Source organism: Tympanuchus pallidicinctus, unplaced genomic scaffold (genome assembly GCF_026119805.1).
Source record: "Tympanuchus pallidicinctus isolate F22 unplaced genomic scaffold, pur_lepc_1.0 scaffold3, whole genome shotgun sequence".
NCBI lineage: Eukaryota > Metazoa > Chordata > Aves > Galliformes > Phasianidae > Tympanuchus > Tympanuchus pallidicinctus.
Genome location: NW_026294747.1, coordinates 85,972,377 through 85,992,956, shown reverse-complemented (window position 1 = coordinate 85,992,956; position 20,580 = coordinate 85,972,377). Strand labels below are relative to the sequence as shown.

At 33.5% G+C, this 20,580-nt stretch overlaps 1 protein-coding gene across 4 annotated transcripts in view; it reads left to right on the top strand.

The window, feature by feature from the left end:
* Nucleotides 1–20,580, top strand: part of DGKB (diacylglycerol kinase beta) — a 328,785-nt gene that overhangs the window by 182,398 nt on the left and 125,807 nt on the right. For all 4 annotated transcript variants that reach the window (XM_052695392.1, XM_052695389.1, XM_052695393.1 and 1 more), the window contains one exon: nt 8,426–8,490. In XM_052695392.1, coding sequence (XP_052551352.1) covers nt 8,426–8,490 — 65 coding nt within the window. The remainder of the gene's footprint in view (nt 1–8,425; nt 8,491–20,580) is intronic.

Genomic DNA, 20,580 nt, shown 5'->3' with positions numbered 1-20,580 from the left:
GATTGTCCCCCTCTACGCTGGCTTTCTGAGGCCCCATCTGGTATACTGCACCCTGGGGCACCCAGTACAAGAAGGATATGGTGCTATTGGAGAGGGTCCAGAGAAGTGCCATAAAGATGAGGGCTGGAGTACCTCTCCTATGAAGAAAGGTTGAGGTATCTGAGGTTGTTTAACTTAGAGAAGAGCTGGCTCTGGTGAGACTTTATTATAGCCTTCCAGTAATTGAAGGGAGCTTTTGAGAGGAAATTTAGTTCTGATGTTAGTTAGAAATTGTTTTCTCGGAGTAATGAGATATTGGAGTGGACTGTGCAAAGAAGCTGCAGATGCCCCACCCCTGGCGGTGTTCAAGGGTTGGTTGGATGAGGTCCTAGGCAAGCTGATCTAGTGGGTGGCAACCTTTTCCATGGCAGAGTGGTTGAAATCAGATGATCTTTAAGGTCCTTCCATTCCACCCCAACCCATTCTATGATTTTCTATATGAAAAAAAAAAAAAAGTTATATAAAAGATGTGACAGCGAGGGTCCTAAATGTTTGTTGTATATCAAAAGCAAGACTATCTGTAGCTAAATAATCTAACATCTAGACCTAATTTATGAGTATGTTGTTTACTTTTTGTATAAACTAATATTTGTTTGATAAGGAAGATAAAAAATAATATTATTATGCAAAAATTTAAATTTCAAATTGAAAACATAACGAATGAGGAAAACAGTGACCTTTTTCAATTAAAAGAAGAATATTCTTTCAGAGTGTAAATGAAGGAGAGATGTGAAAATAGTTTGCATATTTCTTACAAAATTAAATATCTGCTATGGAAACAAATGAATAATATAAATATGTATTAAAATAATAAGGCTCTGTTTCCAAGGCTTGACTAATACGTTATGGGAAGTTGCCAAGAAGTCAGGTGAACATTTATAATTTGATCCCTATCAAACAAATGAGCGAATAAAGTGGACGGAGATACAAGATTTATCTTGGGCTCCAGTGAAGATTTCAGAAGACTGCTTAAACTATTCAAAGCTTCACAAAGTTAAGAAACTAGGTGCGCTGAGCTTCTTGGGTATGGGTAACACCAAAAGATTTCTAAATGATGAATCAGATTGGAAACTCATTTACATACCTTTTGGAAGAACTTTTCCAAAGAGCTTTTTTCTTACCATTGATCATATTGGGAAAATAGAGAGTTCACTCTTACAGTTTAGGCACTTAATTTAAAGGCCTAAATTTAGCATCTGACAATAGTACTCTAATGACAACCTAATTGAAGCTCAAGATGAAAATTACCAAAAAGATGTGTACATATTAATTTAGGACGGTGATTAAAAACCTTAAATAAATTGAGTTTAAAACTTCCAGGAAGCATACGAGCAACTGTTTATTTTTATTTTCCCAAATATGTTTTTTTCTCTTAATTTTTTTATTGTGATGACAATAATAAGTATTTTTTTAAAAAAATTGCTTATTAATTTATTTTTTTAGAGAACTACTTACTTTCCTCAGAATTGCTAAAATGCTGGAAATTAAATTCTGGGCATTTCTTTCAGGCCAGACAGGCTCTAAGTATGAACTCTGTTTCTGTACTTTTTAAAAATATCTCTAAGCCATTTATGTTTCTGAAGAAGAGCTGCAGTAGCAACCATTTTCAGCGCACTGTATTAATTATATTGACTTTCAGTCTGAGTTGTGACCTTGATTGTTTTATGCCCAAATTCGTGCAAAATAATTTGGGACAATTTCAATGTAGTTCTCTGTCAGCAGTTATCAGAAAGTGTTCTAAAAGTTTACCACAGAGATCTTTTTAATACACAAGATATTTCATATACTCTTTATATGGCTATGTTGGATAATTGCCATATGGCCACTTTTCTTTTCTTTTTAGTATACATATAAACACTCAGCATGGATGTAGAAGAACTCTTCTCTAGTTACACAAATGTAGGATTATCAGATATAAAGAAAGGAAAATGTGCTCTGTAACACACCATCAGCAGAGCTCCTGTTAAAGGTTGCATGCTTCATCGAGACTTGGGAAACTATTTATTTTAGTCATCTAGTCTTTGAATAACCTTACATGTCTTATTTCTCAGTCTTCTTAGACTGTCCTAGAATTTGTTGGTGACTTAAAAAACAGGGGCATAGAAATCTTTCTAACAAGCAAAAGAGCTCCTCAAATAAAATTTTGTAGATAATACTAAGATTTGTCATGCAAAACTGGGCCCTGAACTTGTTCTGCATGATTGGGACACCTAGTCACTCTGAATTAAATGATGATTTGCTGTAGTAAATTCTGATGAGACAATTTGTGTACATAGTCACTATTTGTATGCTATGGATTTATACATTACAGAACTTTTTTTTTTTTTTTTTTTTTCCACGAAGGTATTTTTTTCTGTGAAATGGATTTCAGTTTGTACAAAGCATTTCTAGTAACAAATGGTACATATGGGACATCATGAGAGATCTAGCTTCAAAAGAAAAGGAAGAGAGGATGAGCTTACATTTGAAGGCCTGCTTCAAATATTTCATTACAGTTTGTAGATAAACCATCCTCTAGTACCTTGCCATCATTTATAAATACTGTGCTTACTCATGTTTCATCCCAGTTTTAGAGATATTACCTCCTTAAATGAGTATTTTAAATGTGAGCTGTCACTTAACTTGGTAATACATGTTCAGCTAAAATGTATTTAAATATGACCATCAGAGGGCTAACTGTCAAGATATCACTGACAAAATGGATAGCATTATTTTGACAGTTACTGTATTTTTTCTTAGAAAACCAGGAACATGAGTTTAAAAGATATTTTTTTTTCCTCAGATTTTAGTTTAGTTTTTAGTTAGCTGTATCAAAATGAGCTTGAAAGCTCTTCTTTATGAACATCTTCCCGAACTATCACCTGCCTCAGATATATCACTCAGGCTCAGAATATCACTAGAAACTGAAATATTTCAGCAGCAATTAGTATATGGATTTTTTTTTTTTTCTCAATACCTTTTCCTTGGTGTCTCAGGTTAATGCATGTAGTTTAATGAAAAGTATCTCACTGCCAAACACAAAGCAATGACATCTCTATTCAAGCAGGGTTGGACCTGAAGCATTTAGGATACCAGACTTGGGTAATTTTAATATTCCAATACTATCCTGGTACTATTTACTCATCTAAGAGTTATTATGAGGTGAGAAATATTAAAAACAAAGAATGTATCTATATATACATATATATATTTGCATGTATGTGCAGAAAATGGAATAGGCAATCAAAAGGGCATTTGTTTAGAAAGTCATTTTTACTCTTAAGCCTCTGTAACAAATTTTTTTAATCTCTTTTCAGTGATATTTTTGTACTTCTATACTATTTCACCTTAATAATTGGTATGAGCTAACTGGTTGTTCAGGTTAGATCTGCATTCTGATCCAAAAATTACAGGTTACTGAATTATCTTTTAAGCTTCCTAGCCCTGTGGATCCATTAAACCTTAATTAAAGAGGAATCTTAGAAAAAAATAATCAGACCATTTATATCCAAGGAAGGTAAACATTGCTCATTTGTTTGTTCACCAGCATAAAAATTATTATTTAATGGAAATTTTAATCACAGCAAGCTTATAGATAGACATATATTAAATGTATTAATCTTTCTATAAGGTTATTCACAATGTATAAGGTTACTCCTCTGAAAAGACTGCTTCAGATTGCTTTCCGGTAATGCTAATACCCATTAAAAAGATGAATATATATGTGTGTAAGTCAATCATTAGGTATTAAAGAGGTATAGCAACTTAAGCTTCTTTTCTTCTTGGCAGGTCACTTTGAGAAATGTCCTAGTTCAATTAAAATATTTTTTCCATTTCCTAAGAGTAGATTCAGATATGCTCTGTCTGTTCTCTATCTTATCTTCACTGTCAGGATTTAAAACAAACCTGAGAGAGATATAAGATGGATAGTCCAGCTACTTCCGATTCTGAACAGATTCATATTAGAAGTGTGTATAAGTGTGTATGTTAGTGTGTTGACCACACATATGTTCAGGCCGAATCTTCAGGAGATACAAAAGTGTTTTTTCAAAGAATATGTTTATAAGTTTGTTACCAGAAAAACACTAGAATTTAAACCAGGATAAACTGTATCATGTTCCTTATTGCTTATGTGAATTTTCATCTCTATTTTCATAATGCTGTGATAGTCACCCAAATTTACCTAAAATAAAAAGAGACATGCAAAGAGAATAAGGTGTTATGTTCTGTTGTTGTTTTTTTTTTAGTTTTTTCTTTTTTCCAGATTAGTTTGGTAGTACTGCGAGTTGAAAGGTCTGAGAAATTATCATCATCTAAACTATAGTCATTCATGGCATAAAGCACGTGGCATGGCATAAATTATTATGACATCATTGTGTACCTTAAAAAAGAAATGAATACTTTAGAATAATTGCATGCAAGTCAAATATTTATATTGCCTCAGGAATATAAAATTTTCTAATTAATTACTTACTTCTGTTTTTAAATTCTGGGTAGGCAGCATTACTTTTTGGACCATCATTGATTTCTATGTGAGAATTGTCCTGGAAAATCTGACCATCATGGACATTCATTGCAACATATTGCAGTGCTTTAGGTGTAAGATGAGCTCAGTGACTGAGGTATGGATGTAGTGAAAGATGTTACCTTCACATTATAGTGACTGTATAAAACTTTCTTTCTCCTTTAATCTCGCTACAGGCCTGACAGTTTATTAATAATAAAGCTCTTGAGAAATTTAATTATATTTATGTGCATGTATGATGTGTTACAGTTTAAGAACAGAAAATATTTAGACTCAAGTGCAGTTCTTCTGCAAAGCACTATTTCAAGCTAGCATAAATTCCTTAATAAAAATTAATAAATAACACTCATAGATGATATTAATTGTACTCCACTTGTGCAACATCCACTATCTGATGGTCAAGTGACCTTGCTAAAAAAACTTGTTCACTTGTTACTTACTAGGCAATATCATAAAGCCTGTGAATTTGCTTTACTGACTCCTGAATTTTACATTTTTACATCAATCAAATACAAAAATCAACTGTCAATTTGACTGGCCGTCCACAATATCATGTACCAGGAAAGGTCAGTATATTATGGTGACATCACATAAACAATATTAGGCTTATCATGCACGTCGATATTACTCTGTTTTCCAGTGTAGGTAATTAGGTGAATTTAATGTCATTCATGACACAAAGAGATTGTTTATTGGTCCAACAGTTATATGCCTTGACGCATACAGGCTGGTTGCCTCATTTTGAAATGGCTGAAGTCTGCTAAAATTAATCCTATTTCAACTGTAGCTGAACAGCTATCAGGGAGGGACCTGTTCTTATCCAGAAATACAAAACTTGTAATGGTTGTTCCTCAGGATTTAGGAATGGCATCTGCATCAGCTGCAGGTAATTCCTGCAGTTCTAAGGGCAGAGAACTTGCATTCCTACCCACTCCAAAGTTACTTATTTAATTGTTAGAGTTGTTCTTCATTTATTCCAGTTTGTATGCTACTATTCTAGAAAATGAAAGGCAACAAACATTAGAAAACCAGAAAATAGTGTTGTTTTTTTTTTCTTTCTTTAAAAAAAAAACAAAAACAACAACGAAAAAAACTCTGAAAAAAAGTGTTATGTGGTTAACATGCAACTAGCCTGGACTGGCTTCAGATTATCCTAAGGCAGGCATGGAGTTGTGGTTGGAAAGTCCTTGTCTATGGAATTTAAGGCCTCTGCATGTGGGATTCGAGGGCTCAGCAGTTCAGCAGCTTAAACTAAGAAAACCTTAGCAGTTCCCCCACTTCCAAGCAGTTCCTCCACTTCCAAGCTTATCTATGTGTAGTTACTACTCTGCTTTGCAGTCTATTAACAAAGTCATAGCCTTTCTGCAGGTTTATAAGGAATTGTTATGACGTGTTTGTCTTGTGTTGGCTCCTTCAAAATTAGCTTTGTGTGTTACTTATTTGTAACCTCTCAGCTCATTAAGTTAGTTGATCTACTTTGGAGTCAGAAAATATTCAGGCAGGGGAAAATTTCAATCAAATCAACCTTGCATAGAAACAACTGCCTGTTTGCCATCTGCAGTGGGCATTGATCCCTAGATTGTTTATGTCTTGTATTTGTTATGCATGAGTAAGCACATTAGCCTTTTTATTTCATTCATTACACAGTTAGTCCTTGATTAGTGTTTCCTAGTTTCTGTCATATAAGCTACTACTCCTTTATTCTTTTTGTCTTGAGTCTGCCTTTTTCTTTTGCTTCAACACAGAAAATTAAAAGTTAACCACAAGAGTAGTCCTTTTATTTTTTTCATATACAACTGGCAAACCACTGTACTTTTCTAATGTTGGCACATCTAATGTGGGATAAAGTATGAATGCTGAGCCTTTCTAAAGTTAACATAGTTATTATTTTAGTTCAGCTGATAGGCTTTGTTTAGAAGAGTAAAGTCTAGAGCTTTACTGGCAGCTTTATCTTATCCATCTTCAAGAACTGTGGATCACCTGAATATTTTTGGATGGATATTTTCCTCATAACGTTGCCTTGTACATAAAAATAAATCTGAAGAAGTGACAAGTACTGTTTGAGAATATTGCACTGAAAGTTTCAGATGACAGTAGGATGACAGTACAGAAAAATCAGGCATTTTATGAACATAAAATTCAGTCAGTAGGGCTTTTTGCTCTCATTTCCTTGTGGGACAGTAAAACATATACATTAAATGACATTTCTGTTCACAAATAGAATAGAAAAATAAGTAAGCAGATGTTCCTAAGGATGAAAACTGTATGCATCTTTAGAAACTACATAATTAGAGTATAAACTGACTATTTCAATTTACATTTAGTGATGCCACTAAGTGATTTTACTTAAGCAATGATCACAAGTCATATTGCTGAAGAATTCAATAGAGTTCTACATCCTTAGGTAATCAGAGTATATGGAAAATATAATTTCCTATTTGTTACCTTTTATTCATCATATAAGAAAATTATATCAGTGAGCAGCTGTATGATCTCTGGAGTTTACCTTGTTTAAAATTTTAATTAAAAAGAAGTATTTTTGTCAGTGTTGTAGCCATATTTGATATAAGTGATATCTGCACTAAACATTTGTTTGCTTATTTGAGATTTAAACTGAAGATGAATGGCTTAAATAAAAAGTATGTAAAATAATATTTTAATTGGCAACAAGATAAAATTTAAGTAAAGTATTTCATTTTCTTTTTTCCACCAAAAGTTAATTCTGATTGTTTGAAAATCATTTAAAATGTTACTGGATAAGTCTGAAGGCTTATATTGAATTTGATACTTTTCTCTAATTCTTAGTTTTTATAGTTCTATAATCTTTTAAGTTGTTTCTCATCCATGATATTTGATTATAGTGAAAAATTTATTTGTGGTTTTTGTGGAGCTGTATTAGCATGGAAACTAGAATTCATTTAAAATTATTGCTTTGCACATATATTCTCATATATGCAGTTTTTTAAGACATACTTGTGAAAGCAATCCAATGTTTACTATCTCTTACAAAACTGTAGAGTTGGTAGGTTTCGTATTCTCATGACTGATTTCATAGGATCATAGAATTATTAAGCAAAATAAATATTTCATAGCTATACTGAAGAAAACATTGTTTTTGTACTTTCAAATGAGATGTATGAATGCTGGGAAAAATGATTCTAGCATATCAGCAACTTCCACCACCACAATTATTTGATTACCTTTAAAATGTTATACACCTATGTATTTTATTGTGGTATTTCATTTCTAATTCATATTTGTTTCTACTATTTGCATCATTTAGTATTTTTTAAACACTTTAATAATGTATATAATATATTCTTAATTAACAAGATTCTTCTTTGTGCAAAAAATCAGTCTTACCTCCATCATTTCCAATGTAATAAAGGATATATTATCATTTATTTCCATTTTCTACAAAATCCTGTAGAAAGCTACTGAATCCTCATATGCAAATGTCAGGCTGTATATGTTTAACTCTATTAAAACTATCATTCAGCCGTACTAGAGTTTCATATACTTTGTTTAGAATTCCAACAACAGCAATAAAAACAACAGAAAAGATCAGTGGAGAGCGCTATTGTAAATCTTCTGTGTATCTGGATGATATTTGCTATAAAAAAATCGAAGACCCTTTCAGTAAACAGAGCTATCACGTCTGATTTGTAAAAGCGGAGAATGTAATAAGCGTAGTGAGTTGATTATTTTCATAGAGATCCCTTCCTTGGAGCAGCGTATCTGTAAAGTGGTCAGAATATTGCTGTTGTTGAAAATGATAGACAGTAAAACACCTCACAAACAATATGCCTTGATTACAGTTTTGGTGTTCTGTTTTGTAATTTTTCTTTCATTATAGATTTACAGTTCTCTTTTTTCTGTTAGGATGCTTCAATTGCCCACAGATTCCACATCATGAGAGAAAAACATCCGGAGAAGTTCAACAGTAGGTAAGAATTTCAAATTGCTTACATGTGAAAAGATTATTTCTATGACTTTGAGATTTGTTCTATCAGGAGTTAAATCTTGCACAGCCTTTAAAATATTGATTCTCATAAAAGAGAGGAAATCAGTGCATTTTGTATTAAGTATATGCTCACAGACTGCTGGTAGCGTAACTGTTTTATATCTGGTATTTCAACTGAAATGAATAGGATTATAAATAAACTGTTCTCACATGCAAAATGTTTGACTTGTAAGACTAGCATGGACAAGATGATGCATTGTGGTATCTGAAGATCTCTGAATTGACACTTTGCCATTAGGCACTGAAGAACACTTATTAGACAGCTGCAGATGGTGGTCCTTATGTTTCATTCCCACATGCACACTGGTACATTGACAGGAGGCTCTTCCATATATACTCTTACTAAGGGCAAGTGAATGCCATTTTACACATAAATGCTTTTATCATTAAACAGCTTTGGATATATAAAAAAATCAGGAATGAGACTTTGCATCTGTTCCTTGTTGCTTTTTGAATTTAGAATTTATCTCTGAGCTTTTCTGGATATTAAAAATGTGTTACAACATGTATTGCAAAATCACCTTCTTTCAATATCTGGTTTGTTGAGTAGATAATATTCATAATGCAGTGCTTATGTTTGTCTCTTTCTATTTAGGTAATTTAGCACATCACTTGTGATGGGTAAAAGCAACATTTCAGAAACTTTAATTAAGATTTAAAGGCGCATGGGAAGAAGAAATTAAGATATGAAGTTTAGGGATGTAATGGGAATATCTAGGAATAACTGTTGAAACAAATGTTTTGTCATACCTACAGATTTTTTTAAAATTTCCATCAGGGTCAACCGGATATAATGTAGAGGTCAATCTTCATAGATGTTAGGATAATAAAATCTTTTTTGTGCAGCCTCATTACAGCTGTATAGACTGATGCTTGAATGTGTTTGAATATTATCAAATTTGCTGATTTCATGTCGCAAGTATAAATTTTACTCTTAACAGTCCAAGATGGGGACTTTTTCCTTAAATAATCATATCTGCAATTATGTACTAGAATCTATTCAATGATATACAAGAACTCAAGTATATATTTCTCTGTGAGCCTACTTACTGTAAACACTTAAATTATATTACCTCCTCTTTCTGCCTCCTGTGCTTCTCATTTTGTAAGAATTATACCGTGAAAAGATTTTAACTGAAGTCTGATCTGCACATCCAAATCTATTAGTCATTCCGTCATTCACTAAGACTAGAGATATTGGACATTTAGCAAATGCAGATATTCTAGGCCCTGAAGATGAAGTTTATCAGTGATCTTTCTGCATATTTTCAGCAGCTGGCAATTATGATTTATAAAAAGCTCAGCTAATAACATGAGTTTCAGATCAGATTTCATGTCACGATAAATCATGTGCCATTAATCTGCTAGCAGACTCACCTTGAAATTCATCTATATTTTAAGGAACCTGATGTTTCTAGCACTATCTTAAGGAAATTAACTACAAAAATATATAGTTGGAGTCCCTATGTTTCAGTAGTGTGGCATTGAAAGAACTTTTAAAAAGTAATGATTGTCAGGCTGTTTAAAGACTGTTTAGAAAGATGATAGGTTTCTAAAAAATAATGTGAAGACTTGGTCAAAGTATTGTAACAGGGACTTTTTTTTTTAATGGTTACTGTGGATTTCTGTTACTGTTGAAAAGAATATTCCAAATGCTGTAAGTTCATAAACGTGTATGTTGCTCCAGAAGTAATGCCTCCTATTTATTTCCATGGAAACTGCATCATTTGCAAAGAGCAGAATAACTCTGTTTAAATGAACAAATTCTCAACTACAAAACACTATTTTTCAACATCAGCACCACCATTAGCTGTGCATTTTCAAAATGATGAACAAGAGCCTGCATGCTGCATATGTAGAAATCTGCACCAGCAAAGGTGACCACTGCTGATACGTACCACTTACTGCCTTGCTGTGCTCACATGCACTGTTTGGTCTCCATAAATATTCAAGCAAGCATCAGTGAATATTAATGGATGCCATTTTTTCCACATGGACGAATTCAGTGCCACACCTTTGCTTTATATGCACTTCCATGTTGGTCACATTTCTGTCAGACTGTTCTGCTGCTGCTGTCTGTCACATGGCAACAAAATGTAGTAGATATTGTCAGGAAGGTTCTCTGCTGCCATACCACCAATATTCGCTTCTGACATCGCGGGCCAACATAATGAAAAAGGAGGCATTACTTTCAGAGCAGCCCTCGTACTTTTTCCTCTTGTAGCAAAACTCCACAATATGGTATAGCAGCATTTTCCTGCAGTGTGTGGAAGTGAAACCATTTTATATATGTTAGACAAAATGCATTTATTGCTTTTTTCATCATTTGGATCAGCAAGGCAATCCCAAGTCAGATTCATAGCCTACTACATAGTTACAGCACTTATTCATTTCAAAATCCTGCATTGTCACATGTGAATTTGTTAATTCTTTTGTGGCTTTGTGCTATTTTCTTCTTGCTTGATTTTCCAAAGCTTTGTACTCCTACCGTTATCAGTTTTGTAAAGCAGATCCTTGCACTGAGGTTCTACTTTGAGAAGGACTATATAAAAAGTTTCTTCGCCTAAAAGAAACTGAATTTATGCTATGTGCAGAGATTTTCTAAAATGCACAGGTGTTGTATTTGATTCTTCTTTGTGAATTAGATTAAGTTTGTAGTTGGAGAATCATCTGCCTTAGATTGTGGCAGTGATAATCCTTAAAGTACTATGACATTCCTTGACACACTGACACCATGCTGCCTGTGTAATTAGAGGAAACCAATATGGAAAATCCTGATATGCTGCATATATGAATGCAGAATCTTTCTACACTTGTTTACCTTTTCAGAATGAAGAGGAGAACAAATCACAAGGCTTAGAAGGACTTTTTAATTATTACTCACTGATACTGTAGAATGTTTTGGAAGCAGGTATCTGCTTAAGAATGCTGGCATGTTTTGACACTGTGCATTGCTCCTAGGTTTCAGACACAAAGACTTAGTACTGACTCATTAAAAATACAAAGAAATTAAATAAGTTGTGGATTTCTGCACTAGAGATGCATAGACGTATAGGTCTTTGAAAAAGTCTCAGATTAAGTATATGTGAATATTCATGAATTTAAAATCCGTATTATGTTTCGTTTCTTAAATCTTTGAATGACTTAAAAGTTTCCTGTGCCATTTCACCTGTGCAACCCCTGTTTGTTTCTGATTATTATTAAAGTGAAATGATGTGCTTTTGTCAAATGGTTTTTTTCTGTTCAGAATGTCACTGAAAAACTGTTGGGAAATGTCTTAGTTACTGGTTAGTTACTTAGTTAAGAATATTACCCTTGTAAGCTGCAATTTAGATTGGCTCCATATGATCTTACAAATAAGGCTCACTGTAAGCATCTTACAATATTTGCAAAATATTCATTATTTCTTCATGAAAATGGATCTGAAGGAGAAAAATGTTTCTTTTGGTGATGATCCAATAGAAAATAATGAAAGTGGGAATACAGCAGCTTCCCCACATCTGTCAAAAAAATGTATCCTAACAAGCTTTTTCAAATAATTGTATCTTATGATCATAAACACACATTATCAGAAATCTGCACTAGTATTGCACTGAGATTTAAATGTGTCCATAGAAAAAAAAATCTTAGCGGTCACTGCACCTATTCTGCAGGTCTAAAGTGCAGAGAACTCTGTGTAAGATAACAGGGTTTGCTTCCCCGTATCTGCTGTTAGGAGTAGGGTCAGATTCCCTACTTTCAGTGTAGAATAGCTGTGTTAACCTCAGGGGAAAGAAAACTTGCAAAGGACAGCATTTCAAGTAACAATATCATTAAAGTAGGACATACTGTTGAAATAAGGATTCAGTTAGGCCAAAATGCCCTGCAGGGAGATCTGTGTAAACATCATAGACTCAACGCTGGGGATAACAGATGTATGAGTTATGTGACTAGAATATACACATGGAAACAAGGAAAACATTCAGCAAAATATCATTCAAGTTCACACTAACTATTCTAAAATACTATAATATAATGCTAATTCAATTCCCTGGCACCTAGTAGCGTACAAGGTATTTCTTATTTTCTATAAACTGAAGTAGGATTTATAAATTGCATTTACAGTTTTAAGTGTGTTATCTTTGAGATTTTCAAGCATCAGTCAATTTTTCTCTTTTATGAAGAGGAAATCCGTATGCAGAAAAGGTTCCTATTTCTAATAACTCAATTTGTATCATGTTCTTGACCATGTACTTCTGAGATTCCCTTTCAACTTGTTTACTTACACTTTTATTTTATCTGGAAAGGCTTTTTTTTTACTTAAAGTAAAGATGGAGGAAATGGAAGGTAAATGAATCTTTAGCACTTCTTCTTCCATGTGCCCCAACTAGAGTACTTCACAATGCTGTGTAGTTACGTAGTGAAGCATCTTCCCTGACCTCAGAAAAAAGAAAAAAAAGAAAAAAAAAATTAAAAAATGTTGTGCATATAAGGGCTGATACTCTATTGAAAAATCTGTATCTTATAATATTTGTAAGCCAGCCAGGCAGTAAAGAAACTAAACACTTATTACTGAAAACATGCAGTAACTCCAGTGGTGACGGGATAAAAAAAAAAAAAAACAGTTTAACATTTCTGCTTCTTTTTTTGCATAATGCAACCTCAAGTTTAAAAGCAAAGTAGTTTGCCATGTAGCGGATAAAATTCTCAGGTATACGTGACCTGTGTTTTAAAGTTGGCTTACTTTAGCTTTGAATTGAAAAGTCAAAATGTTTCAATTTAAAACAAACAAAATTATTTTGATATTTTCATTATTCTTCCAGTTTTTCAGCTTAAGTGATGCAGTCTCTTGGGCTGAACCTCTAGTACATACTTAGAGTGAATAAACTAATCATCAGCTCACAGTTTCTAACTTGAATTGCAAACATTTCAGGCTATTTCCTTCAACCTCTCCTCCCTTCCTCATTGTGACATTCTCAGCTTAAAAAGAAGGCAGTGGCCCCACGCAGAGACCAGATTGTAGACATCTGTTACCTGCCCCATCGATTCCACAGGTTTCTTTTCGTAAAAGGATAAGACTCCAGGGAACATCACCTCTGATCTGAGACAGTATTGCTGCAGTCGTAGGCATCAGAAGAAGCAACTCAAAGCAAAAAACCACATGACCAAGTCAGAAATAGTTTCACATGATCCAACGGTGGTCTATAGTTGCACAGCCTACTCCACCTAGCTCTTACTTATAACATTTATAGACAGGAAGAGAAAAGAAAAAAAAAAAGGTAAAGAAGAATCAACATGTTCTTTTGTCAAGCTTCAAATATGAAATAGTATCTTCAAAAAAACTACCTACTGTGTATCATGCATACCTGAGTTCACTGAGCTGAGATAAATCTAATAATAATTTTGATACTATTCTCTAGGACTTCACCTAGAGTTATTGAATCCTTAGTGTAAGGATTATGCAGATACGAGCTCAATACATTTTATATCTGCAAAGATACAACGGTATTATATATATTTATCAGGTTTTCACAACAGCTCTAGATTCTAACACATTGCAGCTTCAGTCAACAAAGTAAATTATATTAGAAATGTTTGCTTTTGTTTAGACATCCTTCTTTCATTCAAAATGTAACAGTTTACAGTATGTTCCCAAAAGATGCTTAAAGAATTATTCTGATTCAGCTTCTCTATGTTTATCATCTATGCAAAAATAAGCAAAAAAAGGTAAAAATACAGCAGTGTGCAACTCCAGTATCTGTACCTCTCTCTGATAAGTGATTTCACATTTTTGTCATTTCTCTAGATAGTGCTAAAGGGCTAAGGCCCACATGCTTGAGACACCTATTGCTCTGCTAAATACTATTCTGTAATGGCTGTGGGGAAGGTTCATCTGGTTGAGAAACCTCAGGTTCAGATTCTTGAGGACTAGAGGCAGTATGATATAAAAAATAAATTCTAAGCAGAGAACTGTGCATCCCCTGTGATTTCAAAGTACATATTTGAAATTAGTGAAGTGTATCAGGCTCTATCTGTAGCAATGAATGTTTTCATTTTCAGGATGCTCAGCTATCAATTTCACTACTGTTGGACTAAAATGGATTCAGGTTTTGTACTGTTAGAACAGTAAGGACTAGCTGTTCACTGCACATTTCATTGGAGGAGACTGTTGTGAAACACTTGTCTTTCTGCATTCCTAAAGGAAATAACTGAAATGGGTACTATTAATATTATTAGTATAGTTAATAATACTATTAACATTGGCAGGATATGGGAATGTTTTTCCTTTGAGGAAACTTCAGTATTTTAAAGATACATAATGATATTCAGTTGCTAAATACAGAGTTACAGTAGACATTGTGAAATAGAATGTATGTTAAAGGGCTGTGTTGTTAGAATAATGGATTGTTCTACATGGTGCACAATGATATAAAGGAATTGGCTCAGCATGCTTTCTGCGAGTAAAAAACTGTTGATTCACAACAGGTCTATGCTTTTGCTGTAGCCTAAGGTCAATAAAATCTAATTTTCTTCAACTGATGTCAGGCTGGCAAAGGATTTTATTGAAGATGTTGTTTCATTACTCAGATCAGGTCATTGAACCTTTTCAATGGATTGAAGTGCCTGTTGAATGTTCTATGCATTCTTTAATTAATTAAAAACTAGTGCATTTGATTACAGTGCTTTAAATGCAAACTTTACTACATGCAAGTTCAATCTGAGTCTCTTCCACTGTCTAGTCACACCGTTTGAAATAAAAAATATTAAATAACGGAATGATAGAGAAATCTTTCTCACTACTTTCATTAATAGTAAATTCACGCATGTTGAATTCTATAGAACAGAAATTCTGCAGCAAAATGGCATAACTACAGTTTGCTATTTGTTGCTTGTTGATAAAGTATGGTTAGGATTTTTTATACTAATTAATATTTTCTCTGATTTTCGTGAGCAGAAGCTTAATAATTCATTGTGATACTTGTTTTAGTGAATATGAGCAATATAAATCTGCAGCTGATTTTAAACTTCATTTTGGATCAATTCGTCTTCAAAAATCTGAAGTAAATGGCAAATCTTTACATGAATTTTATGTGGTTATATTTCATGTTCATAACAGATGCTGGGCTTCATAAGCAGTTAAGCAGCAGCATGTTTCTAATATATATTGCCAAACCATCAAAACCTTCCTTCAAAATCCAGTCAAGGTTGCTAAGTGGCCACAGTGCACTTACATATTATATTATTGACAATATCCAAGCCATTAAAAGCAATGAAATGAATTGTTAAGAAATAAATTTTACACTTCCTATTTAATAAATATAAACACATTATTCTTTAGTACAAAGAAATTAAAATTTAATCACAACATGAAAACCTTTAGTCTGAACTGTGAGTGCTTTATGGGTCTTTTTTTTTAATCCTTTAATTCCAGTAATTAAGCCCCTATTTTTAGAGATTGTCATTATCCAGGCGTATGCTGCAACACCCAATGATAATGAGACCCCAATTATTCCTTTAGTACGGCATGGACCGATGTGATATAGAGCATATATTTTTTTACTTGCCTTGCGCCTTAGGTCCCTAGAAGTTAGGACCTAAATTTGCTTCAGATTCAGATCTTAAATTAAATGCACCAAACTTCTGGTACTACACTCTGAAGTTCTGTGTCATGTTGGAGAGACTTAGGTAACTGGAAATAAAAAATAAATAATTTTTTTAAAAAGTATATATATATAAAAAAAAAAGCTGATCCCTCTAGCCCTAAATTAAACCTTAGTACTAATTTTCAAAATTATTTTTTTGAATAGATTACCTGACCTGAAAAGTAATCCTTTCAACCAATGTGTCTGTCCCTGATTAAATATCCCATAGTTCTTATCTTCGCTAATTATATAACTGAAGTGATTTTAAGTACTTAATGTACCTAATAAAGAGCCTGTGCCACCATCTCCATCACTTGAGATAACATTTTCAATTTCCCTCTTTATTCTATTTGAATGTATTTTGCCTGGCTCATGTCTACGTATCATTTTCATGCAAATAATCAGACTTCTTTCTGATTTGATTTGAAGTCTTACTTCATTTCAGTAGGTTACACAGTCTTTTATAAGAAATGTGCAAATCAAAAAATATTATTTCCAAATTTGCTATCATGAGCTATGATTCGTATATATTACAAAATCAGATAAATCCAGAAGATACACTTCTGGTAGAGTTTGTATTGCCTTTTGCACTATATCGTAGATTCATTAACATAAGATACATTGTTCCAAAAAAATATTTTGAATATGTTGGGGTTTTTTTGTATAAGGTAGAACAGTGTCAAATAATATATGCACAATAATTTAGTGCATTTGTATAATTACATGAAAAATAAGTTTTAACATAATAATTTCTATAACCACATTGTTATGAATTTGATCTTCAGGATAGTTTACTACTACTACTGTTTCGTTACATCTGATAAGAACAGAATTATGTAGTCAAAATGAGAAATATTTATTTCTATATTAATTCTCATTAGAACCACTGCACCCAAATTGTATTTTAACCTACATTTAAAAGTATTTTCTCATATTTTTTCTATTTTATTTTTATCCTTTATGTTACGCTGTTATATCCCAATTATGTAAGTTTCAGTATCTGTGTATGTTGCTGCGTTGTGAAATTCCTACATATTTTCTTAAAAAGTACAAAAGAAATAACATCGCTGGAGTAATATATTGGCTGACTTGGTGATGTAGAGGAAATGGCCATTGCTTATTCTGGTAAGTGACACCTCTAGTATTGAATCCAAATTTAGCAAAGAAGTAAAAGGTAGTTTAAAGTCATATTGCCTACCTTTCTCTCATCACATTTCATTAAGATATTTCTAAGCACTAGCATAGGATTGAAAGGATACCTCTCTGCCTCTCTTGTAATTGTATTGCTGAATGAATGGCAACTATTGATCTACACCCACTTTTGAAATGGGTAATTAATGCATATTCATTTACTGTCTTACCAGTAGTGAGGACACTAGTATCCTTTTCTGAACTCTTGAGATACAAGCAGCATGAAGCATTTAGGAACATATTTAGTGGGCATGGTGGGGGTAGTTTGATGATTGCACTTGATCTTAGAGGTCTTTTCCAATCTTAATGACTCTATGATTCCATAGAGTGCTGTCTCTATCAAGTGTTCTGTAATACTCCGTTTTGAGTAAAATGAGCTTGGATCAATATGAGGACTTTAAGGTATGCGACAGATTGTGGTCTTTGGTTCAGAATGCCCTCTCTTCCAGGTCCGAAGACCCAGGAAATCTCTCAGGGGAAACTGCAAGGTGGGAGACAAGACAGCTGAACAAACGTGGGGAACAATGTAGACTTTGTTTCTCCAAATCTAAGCAAACAATAATTACAGAATTCTGAATCCATTTATTGATCAGTGACTGTGAGTATGAGCCGGATGCCTGTGGGCACTTTATTGCATGGAAAATGACAATAGAATAAAACAAAGGCATTAGACAAAAACAAAACAAACAAAAAAACAAAAAAAAACAAAAAAAACCCCAAAAACTATTACTTAGCTACTAAGTGAAACTTACTAATCTTGGCAAGTTTTCAAATTATAACCAGTTTGAGTCCCTGAAAGCATGGTTAGATATACTAACAACTAATTTTGTTCTTTAGGTTAAGGAAGTAATACCGTATTTTAAGATCATATTGGATTTACATTAAATTGTTTTCATGATGTGCCTAAAATGTAGACATAAGGGTATCGTTGGAATCCGTGTGCCATGGGTAGATGTGTGAAAAACTGTTTCAGATTTTGATTTAGTATTCAGAGGAAGAGGCTGTCTGTTGGAATTGCCTTTTTTTTTTTTTTTTTTTCCTGTCAAATTGGACTTGGGGAACAGCTGCAAGTCATATGGTTTCCTGGTTCTTGAGAACTTTCAGTTATGCCTTTTTTAAAATAAAGATTTGTCCATATGAGGAACAGCAAGGTCTGTTAACCTTTCTTGCAGCATGCTATTTCTGAGCCAATTATGAAGATGTCTAAAGGCATCAAATGCTCTTTGTAACAGTAACTTGTGATTTGGGATTATAATGGCCAACTGAAGAACTTTCTCTGTGGTTAGAATATTTGTGCTCACAATATATTAAAAACAAGGGCAATATTGATTTTTTTTTTATGAGCTAAAGTACTTGGAATTTTTCTTATAGTTATCATGATATATTAATAGCTATAGCAGCAGCAAAAGCAGCAGAATATTCTAAAGTGACTTGGATTTTGATAATAAAGCCTTGAAAGCTGTGCTAAACTGTCAGTCTAGTTCTTTACTGAGATTTTGTTGATGTTTAAAGAAGAAAGGATGTGTCTTAATCAAAGAAATATGTTTCTACTGGTATGAGACTGCTGATAACTCATTCTGAATGAAATCTTCAGTATGTTTAGCTGCTTTGACTTTGTAGAGAATTGCAGCATAAATGTTCTGTGAAAGTGATTTGGGAACATAAATTTAACTGTCAAATTGTTGTTCTTATAAAAATTAAATTTGGGTAGATTGACCTGACTAGTGGTTCTGCTTCAAAAAAATTCTTGCAGAGCCTCACAGCAGCTGTGCCACTTCAGCCATAGGACTATTTTTATACTGGCTTTGTAATATGAGGCAGTCATCCAGAAAAAAGGGGATCAGGGGAGACAGTTCCCCTTTCTGATGGGGGGAATTCAAGTACACTACGTTCATAGCTATGGCAGAAACATGGAAAACTAATTAGAATTAGATTAGAATTTGTCACCAGGTTGCCAGAGCACTAACAAAGTGAAGAGGCACTTTTGTATTGTTTGAAGTCTGGTAAAAGTCTGAGTATTAATTATGTTGTTTAAATTATTAACAGTAGTTATCCAATGCTTTGTTCACATGAGCAAAAAGAGTACCATGGAACTTGCATCCTTTGGCTGCAAAGGTAGTGGTTTATGTGTAGCATCCTAGTAACTTCATACCAGAACAAGAGATTCTCAAATCCTTTTGTTACATACAGAATAAGAAAACATGGATACTAAACTAGATTATTTACCATCCGGCTTATTTGATAAATGCACACACCAGTCTTCCTTTTGTCTACCAAAGCTCCTTTGATGTCACCGATTGTGCCCAAAGACACTAAAATAGTAGGATAAGGACACGATGCAAAATAGTCTCTGTTGGAGAAACATGTTAGACAGACGCTGCCAGGAAGAAACTAGCAACTGGCCAGTAGCCTTCCACGGTATGCCAGTTTCTTGGTCCTTGCAAAAAGCTAGTTGATTTTTGGGTTTTTCTTAGCTATCTCAAATCTGAACTGAAAGGACTGCTCTTGCTAAAGGCAAATTCGACATTTTTTTTCTAACTCTGACATCTAATGCCTTCTCTTGTTCCTCTTTCTGCTTTTGACTCCTTTTTTCTTTGTCTTTCTTGACTTTACTTTATTCATTCACCTTATAAAATAATCAAGGATACAGAATTCAACAAAACTACACTCTTGGTTAAGAAGGATTTCAATTTTTATTATAAAGCTAAATTAAGAGCTGCTTAATGCTCATGGTTTAGTGTTTTAATAAAAGAGGAAACGAAAAAGTTGACAGAGCAAAGGAGAAATACATTTCAGCTATGTCTCTTGCTTGAAGTCTTAAGTGTTGCTTAGTTTGGACTATTTATTATTTTTTACTGAAGTCTTTATTATATAATGGGTAAACTTTTCATAACTTTTTTTTCTTTTCTCTGAAATTTCTGAATGGTGTACAGCAACACGTTGTGTACTTTTCTACCAGAGTAGTCTGACAATTTAATGACTACAAGTGTGCTGGTTTAGTGCCCTGAGCTGGCAGTATTCTTTAATCTGTAGCCTGGAAGAGGGAAGATTCAGATTCTGTGTCATGATAGGTATACAGCTGAGAAAGCCCAATGCATCCTTTAAAGGGAGGTGGGGGGAGAAGGAAAAAGAAAAGAAAAAAAAGGAAAAAGAAAAAAAAAAAAAAAGAAAAAGAACATGGATGTGTGGATGTGCTGGCT